Below are 14,887 nucleotides of genomic sequence, written 5' to 3' on the forward strand. Positions count from 1 at the left end.
TTTTCAATAAAGATTTCTTGTTTTTAAATAACTAAAATGCTTAGGCATTACCTTAAAAACTAAACAAACTAAATCTAAAGAAGAAATTTGAAACGACAAGTGGCGATGATATTTTACAAATTATTTGTTTTGTTTTCTTTGATTTTGTTTCTTTTTTTTTTCAATATAAATTAAATATTTTTTAGCAAAGAAAGAGAAAAGAGTTTTTAATTTTAAAGATATAGTAGAATAAACACATAACAAGTTTCTTTTAAAAGCCCAGTTTTCCCTCCCCTTAAAAGGAAGCAAAAGAAAAATTAATGGAGTAGAAGGAAGCCAGGCTTTCCAAGAGTATTTGCAGGAAGAAAAAAACGTATATAGCAGAGTTAGGTGAATTGAAGATCTGGGATGTGTTGTGGTACACGACCGCCGACTGCTGCCTTTCACTCGCACTTCTTTTAAACATACATTCCCATGCCATACACTGAACTCCAGTCCACACCCTGAAAACTTGACATATCAACATTTGTTAAGGCATAACTTTGATATGGATTGGTGGCGGCATTCAAGGGATTTGTTGAGGCTACCAAGGCGGCTTGTTGAGCCGCTGCAGCGGCTAAGGGATTTGTTACAGTTGTAGTACCATGACCAGCACTGGCAGGTTGTGTTCCGGCGGCAGCGGCATGCAATGCCGCATTGTGAGCTTGTGTGGCAGCTGCTACGGCCGCCGAATTACTGGCCGCTGTATGTTGTTGGGCAGCAGCGGCGGCTGCATTCTGTTGTTGTTGATGTTGATGAACGGCCACTGCCTGTTGTTGTTGATGATGATGGTGTTGTTGTTGAGCCTGAGCCAGGGCAGTAGCGGCGGCTGCTGTGGCGGGTATGGGATAGGGTGAATAACTGTAATAGAGAAGAAAGGGGGACAAATTAATAAAATTGTTAATAAAAATAAAATAAAGTTTTAATTTTTATAAAAAATAATTAAATATAATATTTTTGTATAAAATGTCTTTTTATAAAATATCTTTTTAAAAATATTTTTTTTATAAAATATTTTTTCAGTAGTGTTGGCGGTTTATTTGGGATACCATTTGTATTTTGTTTTTGCAAAATAGTCAGGCTGAATCCCAGTTTGTTGTTTTTATAAAAAAAAAAAAAAACTATAGTCTTCCCTGCCTTACCCCTCGGCAATCAATGCCATACATTCCCCACTAATAAAAAATATTTTTTTATAAAATATTTTTTTTATAAAATACTTCTTTATAAAATACTTCTTTATAAAATATTTTTATATAAAATATATTTTTTTATAAAATATATTTTCATATATTTTTTTATAAAATATATTTTATATTTTTTTATAAAATATATTTTATATATATATTTTTTTTTATAAAATATATTTTATATATATATTTTTTTATAAAATATATTTTATATATATTTTTATTAAATATCTATTTATAAAACATTTTTTCATAAATTATTTTTTTATTTATTATTTTTCAAATAAATAAAAAAAATATTTATAATAATATAATATTTGAATACAATATTTTTTTTTTATAAAATTTATTTTTTTATAAAATATTTATTATATTTTTTTTATAAAAAATAATATTTTTAATACTTAAAAAAATATTGCATACTTCTAGGGCTTATTTCCTAATTATCACAAAATAAATTATTTTTTGATAATCATTTAGACTTACCGCACACTATGTAATGCTTGAGGATATGTCGATAACAATTTACCAAAACTGCTCTGATTAGCTGCCACAGCGGCTGCAGCATTTTGTACTTGGAAAGGATTTTGTGAAATGAGTGCTGCCTGTTGGGCAGCTGCGGCCGATGCGGCTGCACCCGAGGCAGCATGCAATTGTAACTGGGCTGGGCTGGGTAAAATGGCAAATTGATTCATAGCCTGAACACCGGCTGCTGTCCGGGCACTCAACAACTGTCCTGGCCCAGTGGGTATTGGTACACCCAATGTACCCAACATAATACGTTTCTGTAACAGCTGAGCTGCGGGTGTTACCGCCTCTTTGGGTTGTGCCTTTTTACATTCCACCTTCTTATTTTTAATGGTATGGAAATGTATTTCACACACACGATCGACAACATCTTCATTTTCGAAAGTGACAAAACCGAAACCACGATGACGTTTTGTCTGTTGATCCATTAGCATGACTGTCTCCTCAACGGTGCCGAATTGATTGAAATAGGCTTTAACCTCATCGGCCGAGGTGTCCTGCGAGACACCACCAACAAAGATTTTCTTAGTTTTATTTGATTGTCGTGGGCGATTTTTGGGTGTGGCATGTTTGGGATCGATTTTCTTGCCATCCAATGTGTGTATGGGCACTTTGAGAACCTTGTCAACACTGCAAGGTTCTTGGAATGTTATGAAGCCAAAACCGCGACTACGCTGTTGTTGGGAGAGACATTTTGAGAGAGAAAGAGAAAATTTGGGAAAATATTATTAAAATGAAATCTATAATTGGTTTTTAATTATTAGATATATTTTACATTACATTACTACATAACAGTTTTTATTTCGACAAAATATATTTTTTATAAACTAATTATTTTTACTAAAAATAAAGTTTTTGTTTTTCCAGTTTGTTTTTGTTTTTTTTTTTCTCTTTCGAACAAATCTAAATTCCAAAATTTTACTTCCTAAGCACAATATATATATGAGATCACAAAACAAAGAATTTTTGTTGTCGTTTTTTTTTTTGTTAAGAAACAAATTATAAAAAAAGAAAGAAAAACCAATGACAAGTAGAATTGAAGTTGTATTCTTTATGTTTTATCAAAAATTAACATTTCATTACAGCACAATTACAAAAATTTATAGATTTTCTAGAGAGTGTGTACACCATTTTCACATGTAGTTCTACAAAAGTTTATTCTAAAGAAAAGCATGAAGGAAACGCTCGTTCATTAATAGGAGTTGCATATTTTTAGGGGCCAGTAGTAAACTATTTGGAATTTGAGGGAGAGAGAGAGCATTAAATGCACTAAGGAAAATTTATTAGTTTTCAAAACTAAATACAATTTCAAATGATAAATAATTGAATTATTTCACATGATATTAAAAAAATTAATTGTTTTATATTCCATCTCTACGATAAAAAATTACTTTTATTGCTTTTTATGTACAAAATATTTTTTGATTTAAATGACATTTTTGGATACAACGGTCCCCCCAGATTTTGGGTATTTTAAGGATATATATAATGTTTTTGTTTTTGAAGGTCCTTGGCCCAATTTCCCCAACTGAGTGTCCGAAGTCTTTACTTATTTTTAAATACTGTATTTTAATTTCGAAACCCGGGATACCGGGATGGATTAAAGAAATATTTCTATATATAAATACATGTGATAATGGTGTAGTAGATAGTGTAGATTATTGCAAAAATAGTCGAAAGAAATATAAAATGTTATACTTGTTTTGGTCTCTTTAGATGGTTTCATCAACTACCAAGCTCTTCATAGATATACAATTGAGAGCGAGAGAAATAGAGAAGAATTACCATGATGTAAATTTTACCTAAGTGTTAATATAATTATATCTGTTTTGCTATAAATTGTGTTACATATAGAATGCTACAACAAATTTTGTTAAATACCCTAAAGTATATTTGTTTTTTTTTTTTCATTTCAATGCTGCAATTGTTTTTAGCAATTTTATCTCTTATTCAATCTACCAAGTAACGATCTAAAATATGTATGTTTTTGTAAATATGTAGTGTAAGCAATAATATTACTCATAATTAAACATATGTAAAATTATATTTAAAAAATATATATTATTTACATATTACCATGAACATTTTCTATGATTTTAGTTTGTAGACAAGATAAAAAATATTAAACACACACTGTGGTTTTTTTTTATTTTATGCAAGATGTGTGGCAGAGGACAAATAGAATATTCCATAATTAATTAAGCTTATGGAATATTAAAAACAGTTTTCACAAATTTATTAAGAATAAATTTGAAAATAATTTTATGTAGGTATTGGAAAATGTTGTTTTTTTTGGTGGTGGGGGGTTAATATTAATTCATGTTCTATCGTAATTCAATCAAACCTATGTAATATTCAGCAATATAGTTATTTTTATTTTTTTGCAATTCAATACTAAAATAACGAATTGGAAAAAAATATGAAAAATACAACACAAAAAATGAAATCAAAATATATATGACTTGTTTTTGATTTTTAACTAAAGCAAAGACTATTTTGTTAACAGAGTTTGTCTAATAAAATAATAAAAAAAACATATACCATTACTGTTGTCTTACAATAAAGTAACACAAAAGAAGTTTTTTATCGAAAATAGAATTCACATATTTTCATATATACACAACACATTTCTTTCATCTGAGATATGGGGGTGGGGAGGGAGGAGTTACTAACAATTAAAAACAACATTTACTCTCAAGTTGTTTAGGAAAAAAACAGGTACATTAATATAGAAAAGTATTTCATTTTTACCATTTAAATAGGTTCTGTCGGTTTGAATTTTTTTACAAAGAAATAATTAATACAAATATTCAAGAGAACGCAACTAGTTTTCTGTTTTGTTTTCTTTCTTACTTTTGTTTTATACATTATTTGGCTTAATACAATTTGTATATTAATTACAAACTAAATATGCAATATTATAATGACTGTTAATAATTGTTATATGTATGAAGAATGTAGTAGACGACTCATGTCGACTTAATAATTATTACATTTATAATAAACTATATCTAAAATATATATTTTTTCTGAATTTTTTACAATACTTTGTTTTTCTGTTTTCTGTTGTTAGCCATCAGCAGTAACAATATTATCTAGTTGATATAATTTGCGGTAATTTGTGTTAGAATTGTTAGATTTTTTTGGTATGATTTTTATGTAAACGTTATACACCTATTTATTTATATATGATTACATGAAAATAATATTGTTTTATACATTTGTTTAATATCTAAATTCTAAAACAAAATCAATGAATATATTTGAATAATAAACTACATTTAATGAATAAATGAATATTTAATTTGTAATTAGTTCCTATAATTATAAAAACAACACAAAGTATACCTATAGGTGTTGAATTATATATGTAAGTTAATATGGTAGGGGGATTTTACTTGACTATAAAATAATTTAAAATTTAAAAAAAAAATATCCGAAAGATATCTAAAAAAAGGTATAAATTTGTTTTAAAATTATGGCGATTTTTTAGGATTAATTTCTAAAAAATCGATTATTAAATGTATAAATTCAAATTACTATTTCATATTGTTATATGTTTGTTTGTATGTCGTTTAGTAGATGCCTACAATTCTAAAAAGGTGTATACTTTTAGGAGCTATACATTTACTTTAAGGTTGTATGGTGATAGTATTGTATTAATTTATTTGAGATATAAATTATAGTTTGAACCCGAAAAAAGGGTACCAGGAAATAAGTATGAAGTCAAAATTCAAGTATAATGCATTACACAATAATATACCATACCCCTTCTGACAAGGTTAAACATTTTGAATGCTTTTTTTATTAGTTGGCAACTGTTTTGGGAGGAATGGATTTATTTTCCTTCGACTATTCTCCAAAAATGCTTAGTTGCATTTAATATATCCGCGAGATATTGCAATCAATCCGCTTCATAGGAAATATAAAATTCACAATACTTTAATTTAATCACGATTTTTCCACATAATTTTAATTCAAAATATTCAAGAAATTTATATAAAATTATGCGAATAAGAAAATTAAAGTATTTTATATTATTTTCGGACTAAGCAATAAGTAAATCTTTTAAAATGCCCTAAATAAAAAAATTGTACTTTAAATACTTTCGAAAATAATAACACTACTTTTTGTACCAAGTATATAAATGTTAGTCTATTAGGGGAGGGATCGATAGGTTACGTTTACATTTGATTTTTTTTCACATAAATATAAAATAGGATTATCAAAATATTTCATTACCATTATAAATCTTAAAAAGGATTGAGAGTTAATAGAAAAATTATATATAAAATTACTAAATATAAATATTTAATTATTTTTTCAATATATATTAATATTTTTTGTAATGCTTCTAAAAGCATTATTCTTGTAGGCTTATACTATGGCTACGCCATTCAGATTACATACTGATGTTGATACAGTTGTTTCTTTTTTTATATTTTACATTTGGATAATTAGATACAGAGCTAAATAATTATAAACAAGAGACAATGATTTTGCACCAAAATGTATAAAAATCCGTGAAGCAATGAACAGAACAAATATAAATAACAAATTTATTCGATAACTCCGCAACTATATCACAATAAAATTTATTTTTACATACGACTTAAAATATGATCCGAGTGTATTTTACTTGAATCTTTCACGAATCCTCAACATAACTTGTATGTTTTGAACATTCAGATTTTTTTTTTGCATTCTTTGTGAAAAATCATTTGCCTATTCTATTGAGGGACAGTGAGAGGAAAGAATATCAAATAAATATTCTTACATGAGAAAATATCAAGTTTGTTATACCACCTACATATCTAATAATAATCCGCTAGAATTTAAAGTTAGACAAAAATAAATAAATATATACTCATATGTATATCGTTTGAATACTGTATGCCGTAATAAATACAATAAATATTGATTTGAAAGATTTTGAATTACAAAATATTACACTAGTTTTTAAAAATATCATGATTTAGTGTTTTACAAAATAGAGTCATCAAAAGTAATACGAGAATTGTTATTGTCAATGAAAATACTATTAATATATCATACTTAAAAATATGATGATACGAAAAATAGAAACAAAAGTTACGTGATACAAAGAAAAAAAAAACAGCAACAACAAAATAAATAAAATTTAATGATGTTTATAATAATGAAGATAGATGATGGGATGGTAGTAGTACCTATGGCAACGCAAGTGATATTTGGTTTAAATAACTGAAGAAGAAAAAGAAAACATACGAATATTTTTGATGGTTCTTAGTAGCATGTGTGCTGCTTGGGGCTTTTTCCGAACGAAAGGACAACAGGAAGTCCATTTATTTCTTAAGGAAACACATCAATTTCAGCTTACATAAAACTGTGCTCCTCCAAGTTCCTTGTGCATAAAAAGGGCTTTGGCAGTTATCCTGTTGCATGTTCTGTTTGTTTTGTTCTTCCTCCTCTCGTTCAATGGTTGTGCATTGTACAAATAATTAACAATAGAACTGCATAAACAAAGCAAACGATCGGCAAGCATTCGTAACCAGTTTGCATGCACAGGAGGAGGAGCAGCAGCTGTCATTATTTGCCGCCATTTAGTTATCAGATCGCCATGTGTTACTACTCTGCTCTACACATTCATCCATTAGCCAGCCATGCATATTTACCAGCAACAGCAGCCGCCTGCCACCAGGTACGAGAGTCCACAATAAATAGTTTTATGTGCATTTTGTTATAGTTTGGTATTTGTATTCCTGGCGGTTTGTCCTTTACAATTGGTGTCCTGTAGGCCACACCACCATGGTGGTTTCCCCTTTTGTATTGGTCGCCTTTGTTGATCTATACAAATTTTGTAAATTGCCAGGAGTTATTGTGACGGATCATGATGACAATTGAAGTAAAGTTGAATTATTTTTTTCTATTATAGTTTTATGAATAAAATTTTAGCAGGATATACAAGAAATGTATGCTATGCTTAATTAGTAGTAGTAGTAAAAATACACATACAAAATACTCTAATAAAATACAGTTAAATAAATAGTTGTTTTTGTAATTTCTTTGTTTGAATTTCTCATGGGAAACTTACAGACTAGTTGCGCTATTCTTTTGTTTTGTTTGTTTTCAAAAAAGGTTTCATATTTTTGTTTTAAGATTTTATTATTTGCATTTGATACCCTCATCACATTTCTTCGTTCTAGGCAAAGATGTTATTTTCTTAAGAGTTCGAAAATAGAAAAACAAAATAAATCGAAATTCTTGTTTTCCCCGTTATCATCATGGTGGTTGGTTGGATAGAAAAGTAAAACAAAGCATTAGCAAGCAAATAAAAATCATAGAACAAATAATGCAAAAAAAAAAAATCCTTGAGAACACAAAAACAGCAATCCGTTAGATCATTTGTCAAAAGTGTCCTATATCGAATTGAGTTTTAAGGCTGCTCTCATAAATGGTGTCACCACCTACCCTTGTTTGGTTTGGCGAACAATGGTTGATGAGGAGGAAGCAAAATTCATTCTCTCTCAGTTCCACCTCTATTCACAATACAATTCTCCTTACTACCTTTTGTTAAATTGCCAACAATATAACAGAATCCTGTGTATAAACGCAAAACAAAACGCAAAAAATATGAACAGCTGTGCGACCATAATTCATTTTAGTTGAAATGAAAACCTGAATTGAGTTTGTGATCTTTTATGCTACACATACAAGAGAGCTAGCTAGCTGACTGGCTGCATGGATGGCTGTCTGACAGCAGCAGCAGGATACACACCGTTTTAGTGTGCTAGATTGTTTGGTTGGTCCTTTTTTGTTTTCATATTCAACAAACATCTGCCGTTTCGCTTATTAAACAGTTCTTCGTGTGAGTTTGGCTGTTTGTGTGTGTGTATGAATAACACGATCCTGTTTTAATTTTACCAGGTAACGTTATTGATTCTTTTTTGGGTATAAACTTTATCTTTTTGAAAAGTCAGCAAGTAGGTTTGGTAAAAGGGAAACATGCTTGGTTTTTTATTGGTTACCTTGTGTAGCTCGTGCTAAATGATGCGTTTAAGTAACAATATTAAAAAAACACATTTTAGTGACCCATGGTCTTTGAGAATAGCACCTGTTATTAAAACATATTTTGGAAATTTTGAAAGCATGTGTTTCTTGTGTCTGAAATTTGGTAGAAATTTATTACTAAATTAAATACTAAACAACATCAACGGTACTGACCCTTACACACGTGGCAACAGACGGTGACGATGATGTTTAGTACCTCTATGTTGAAACGGAAATGGATTTTTTATATTTTTTTCATTTGTTGACATTTAACAATAGAAGTTTTACCTCTGCCAAGAAAATAATTTTTTTTGTTACAGTGCTTGCTTGGGAGATTTTGTTCGTAATGTCAATACTAAATATGGATATTGTGGGCTAGTTTCTAAAATATTTCCTTCTGTTATAAATACTCAAATTAGCAAACTGAAAAAACCTTCTGCGGTTCATATCTGCAATTTAAGAATATGTGTTATTAAATTCCAATCTAAAAAAATATTTACCTATGATTATAATCATAAGTTTTAATATAAATTCCTTGTGTAATAATCAACTAAAAGTCAGGTGCCAACATTCTAGTGTATTCTATGATCCTTGAATATTATTAATTTATTCGTTCTCTATTTGAGGGCATTTTTTATGCAAATGTCCCATACTGGCTGCAATTATCAAGGTTTCACCTCATTGACGACATGCATACATTTGCGGATAAATTTCTTTAAATTCTTTTTTATTCCTTCTGTGATAAATACTCAAATTAGCAATCGGAAGAAAAACCCTTCCGCGGCTCATATCTGGAATTTATGAATATGTGTTATTAAATTCCAAACTAAAAAAATATATACCTACGATTATAATAACTTCCTTCCATCTATAAGTCATGTGCCAACATTCTATTTTATTCTATAATCCTTGAATATAATTAATTTATTCGTTCTCTATTTGAAGACTTTTTTATGCAAATGTCCCATACTGACCGCAATTATCAAGGCTTCACCTCATTGACGAAATGCATGCATTTGAGAATAATTGTCTGGAAATTCGTCTTTATTATACTGCTACTTTGTTCACTTCTGTATATTACTTTTATATTTGTTCCAAATTTTTGAATAAATTACTTAATTTTTGTTAAAATCCTTCACATTTGGTCAACTTCCAACAGCTGTTTCTATGCAGTCAATGTCATTTACAAGTCATTGTCAAGGCTTTGTCACACTATGACAGTAATGTTCTCAGAGAAAGAGATTTTTGGCATAAATGTCAACTACAAAGTCACAGCAGCCAATTGCGCCAAATTCATTAAACATTAACTTTACCAATAACTTCTTCAAATATTAATTTTTCCCAACTCAAATTTGATCGTTTCTATTTCCAATTTCGATATTTGTCCTTCATTTTTGCATTTTTCTCCATAAAACACTTAATTTTTGGTGAAATTCTTTTCATTTAGCCAAATTAAACAACTTCTTCTTAAGAACTGTCACCTACAATGTCATTGTCATGATTTCTACCTCAACAAGAGATTAATGATCTCAGAGAGATTAAGTGCATCACATGAAAGTATACAGGTAGAGGGGGAAACACACGACTAACAGAGAGAGTATGTGATTAGTGGCCCAAAGACAAAGGCAAACAGTGACATATTGTCAATGACAACAACAACAACACCAAACAGAGAAGAGACACCAATATACCGAAAAAGAGCAGCTGATGTATATCTCCTTCTAAAAGGTGGTCGGGCGGCTTCATCATCATAGAGTAAAGGTAAAAATAATGATTAGAAAATAAAAAATTAAAAAAATCAAATGGAAAGACGGACAGCAGACGACAAATTTCAATGAAAATAAATGAAAAATCAACAACAATAACAAAAAATAAAGCGACCACCATACACAAATAATAAATTGATAAATAAACGAATGAAAGTAATAAGAACAACAACCAATAACAACGTAGAGAGATAGCTGTTAGTTATGCCGCCTGCAAAAGAATGACGTATCATTGTCGAGACCATGTCAAACACACACGATTGTTGCTTGTCATCAAAGAGACTAGGTGAAAAAATCAAACAACAGAGAAGAAAATCATGAAGAAAACTGAAATTCGGTTTAAAATTTTGTTTTGTTGTTTTCCTGATAACAAACGCGACTCGAAAAGAAAAATATTGAAAAAAACAAGATATCAAAGTAAATAAAGCATTGCTGTTTGCTTGTTTGTTTGCTATAGAAAATAATGACAGCAATCAGTAATTTTTTTTATAAAGCAATATAAAGGAAAAAAGGAAGTATAACAATAATGATAATATTTAGGAGGAGCAAATGCTGCACTTACCTGGGTAACAGGATCCTTCATGATTAGAACATCAGTAACAGTGCCAAACATATTAAAATATTCCTTGAGCTTTTCCGCTGATGTTTGCCAGCTAAGGCCACCAACAAATAGTTTGCCTGGGGCAGGATCTGTACCAGCTGAACCATTGATACTGTTACTGGGTGTGGAACGTCCCGATGATGTATATTTATCATTGGAAGCACCACCATTGATGACCATATTGCCGGATTGATTATTGCCAGCTTGCTGTTGTTGCTGGGTCTGTGAACCTTGCTGTTGTTGCTGCTGCTGTGACTGTTGTTGTTGCTGTTGATTTGTGTTGTTGGTGTTCTGTTGATTTTGTTGTTGCTGCTGTTGAGATACTGTATTAGTATTAGCTTGCTGTTGTTGTTGTTGCTGCTGATGCTGTTGTTGGGCGGCGGCGGCAGCAACCGAGGCACTTTTTAATACAGCCGATGTTGTTAGCGAACCATTGACTGCAGCAGCCACATTACCATTTATCGATGCCACCAAGGCATTGTGCAATTCACGGTTGTGATGTGGATCTATGAGGCCCAGGCCAGCAGCAGCTGCGGCAGCATTATCAATGGGATTGCTGTGAGGATAAAAGAAATTTTGTGTTGGTTCATCTTTAATACGTGGTACCATAGGTGGTGGCAAGGATGTTGGATGATGTTGTAACATTGTAGCTCCCTCTTTAAGAGCATGCATTTCCTGTTGTAAATGAATGGTGATGGATTTTTGCGTTTTCGCTCTTTTTACAGTGTGATGGTGATTGGAGAAATCACAAACAAAATTTTTTCTAGGTTATGTGTAACTGAATGGAATTTTTCTCTAATTTCTTCTTTCTTTCTGACTCTTTCACAATGCCAAATGTTGAATAATAATCAAATGTCCTGTCCGTATTTCCTTGGTTTTGTTAGTAACTTCAAATAAACAAAAACTACGCGCTTTTGATATTGGCGTATTTTGCCCGGTTGCTATGTTACCAGCAAAAAAAATCAAACAAACCAAACGAAAGGAAAATCACTTGTATGCACACACACACTAACACTCTTTATTTCAAGTAATGCAACGGTTTTGCCTTATTTTGATTTTTCTTGTTCTCTTTGGTTTTGTTATTAACGGTTTATTTGTTTGTAAAAAAATGTTTTTATTTATTTTGTGTTCCTTTAAGTTATTATTTGCAAAATTAATGCAATTTCTTTATTTTTCTTTTATTTATTTTGTTCGTTCTTTTTGTCTTGTTGCTACGATCTAATCCTGCGTCGTATCCCTTCGAGAGTAAAGTAACGAATGATTGTTTTGATCGCGACTAGCAAAGAGCGCAAGCGTAATTCTCTCAGTCAGTGGTTTTTGTGACAGATGTCAGAGTTGCACATAACTGTAGTAGCTGTGCTCAGTGAGTGACAGTAGTGGTTTAATGATTAGTGTAGACGTAACGTAAACGTTTGACTAACGTAAAACTAGGGAATACTGAGTGACTCATTGATATTGGAGGGAAAATACAATAAAAGGGATAATTTAATAAAAAGAAAATTAAAGAAAGTGAAAAATTAAGGAGCTGGAAGTTAAATTGAGACAAAAGATCTACTTATAATCGTAAGGAGAAATGATAGGGAAAGATAAATAATTATTTTTTAGTGGTTGATGGGGTTGATGTGATTAGTTCTAACGTAACGTAAACGTCTAACTAACGTAAACGAAGGAATATTGAGTAATTTGTTTATTTTGGAGGGAAAGTTATGATTTCAAGACCAATTTTAATCCCAAAAATAAAGTGAAAATTAAAAATTAAATATTTTACATAAAATTTATAAAAAAAATTGGCAAACAATGAGCAAAATTAAACAAATTTGCCTTATTAAATTCCCAGTATAATTAATAAATATTCCCCAAAAAATTATTTCCTACTGTGCCCAAGTTTTATATTTTGTTTCTCTTTTCCAGGTCATACCCATTGGAATCATAACATTGGTGGGTTTTACATGTGAAATACTTTATACCATACGTGTGGCCCTGACACGAGACGATGTAAAGTAAGTCAAGCTACCTAACCTCAAAATTAAAATAAAAAAATCGAATAATTTTTAATTCTTCTTAGATTTCTTAATGAAAAAATGGCCTGTGAACAAATTGAAACCAGAACCGGACCACTGTATCCGGCTCCAATAAGAAAATTCAAAGTCTATAATCAAAAATATGAAATGCCCAGGGGATTAATTGAAGCCATACAGACACCAATAGAGTAGAAATTAGTTTTTAAATAAAAAATAATGGAAAGAGGGTGTGGAATTTGGGAGACATTAAAGTTTTCATTTGTATGGAAAAATATTGAAAAATAATGTATTTGTATTTCAAGAGGTATACCCCAAAATTTTGTCTCATTATAAGTTTGTATAGAAAAGACATGTCAAAAACGACAAGCCATTGATGGATATGAATACTCTGGCACGAAGCCGTGGTTCCTTGTAGTTCAAGTGGCAAGTGTTTCAAGTGGTTGGTTTCATTATGTCTTCATTGTCTTTAAAAAACGAAAAATACAAGTATCGAATGACACAATAAAAAGGGAATGGAATAACCGAAGAAGACATTTAGGCACCAGCGTAATTTGGTTCTTTGCTGGACTACTTTTTTGTATTGAACTTTAATTTTTTTCCAAATGAATAGGTTTCTTTTTGTCGAAGTTCCTGTAGTTATATGAAACTCCTTGCCAATTTAACCACATTAACGATTACTAATTTCCTGGAAGTTACAATACCCACATTTTATTTCATATGGAAGAAGATGAAGGTTAGTTATTCATTTCCCCCCTCGCACAATGCGCAAGTGTAATGTGATACATTGTCATGGGTTTGACATATCCTTCACAGTGATGAAGAGCGATAGTGACAATGAAATGAAGTGGTTTAATTAAATTTAGAACAGGTTTTTTTTTTTTTTTTTGATCGGCCAATAATCTTATATTAAACAATGACAGCAAGGAATACATAAAAAAGGGAAAGTGAAATGTGGATGGGGGAAAATGTACGATATTCAATATCTTATTTCGTAAACGAAGATTTTATAGTGATCAAACATAAAACAGAAGCGAAATATTTTAAACAAATTTTTACAAAAGAAAAATCTACCCGATTTTTAGGAAATATTTTTTGAAAAATTTAAAAATATATGCTAAGGATTTAATTTTTTGACATTTTCTGAAGAGTAGATTTTTCAAAAATATTCTTTGAACGTGTATTAAAAAATATATATTTTTAAATATATTAAAGCAAGTATTTTTTTAATATTTTGTTTAACTCTTTTGGTTCCAAATAAGTACAATTGTCATTTTTTGTAAACTAATTTATTGAAATCGAATTTCTTTGTATGGGCGTATTTTTTAAATATTTCTTTTATGAACTTCTTTTGAATGATGCTTTTTTAAATATTTATAAAAGTGGTATTTTTTCAAATTTTCTATCATATCTATAAATTTTTGAAAACTTAAAATCTTTATAAATACTTTTTTTTGTAAAACTATTTTTTTAAATATTTATTAAGGCGTGCATTTTCTCAAAATTTTTGTTCAATCTTGGGTTTTAGAAATTTTTCAATATTGAATTTTAAACAAAATTAAATTTTTGATATGTGAAATTTTGTTTGAAAACATTTTTCAAATTGTTTTCAGTTTTTTGAAAAAAAAAAGTTTTTAATATGTGGATTTTTTTTGAAAACTGTTTTTTTTTTAATTTTTTTTTCAGTTTTTTGAAAAATATTTATTAAGGAAAGCATTTTGTCATAATATCACATAATTT

At 29.8% G+C, this 14,887-nt stretch overlaps 1 protein-coding gene across 1 annotated transcript; it reads right to left on the minus strand.

Annotated features, from left to right (window-relative positions):
• Positions 1–437: 437 nt before the first annotated feature.
• On the minus strand, positions 438–11,831 carry LOC133321258 (uncharacterized). The gene is made up of 3 exons (XM_061530354.1): positions 11,091–11,831; positions 1,692–2,407; positions 438–879 (listed from the first exon to the last, which is right to left on the minus strand). The coding sequence occupies exons 1-3, from the start codon at positions 11,799–11,801 to the stop codon at positions 438–440; spliced, it is 1,869 nt and encodes a 622-aa protein (XP_061386338.1). The 5' UTR covers positions 11,802–11,831.
• Between the last annotated feature and the right edge of the window lie 3,056 nt (positions 11,832–14,887).

This window comes from Musca vetustissima, unplaced genomic scaffold, assembly GCF_032173495.1.
Source record: "Musca vetustissima isolate MV318-11 ecotype Yass unplaced genomic scaffold, APGP_CSIRO_Mvet_v1 utg23670, whole genome shotgun sequence".
Taxonomy (NCBI): Eukaryota; Metazoa; Arthropoda; class Insecta; order Diptera; family Muscidae; genus Musca; species Musca vetustissima.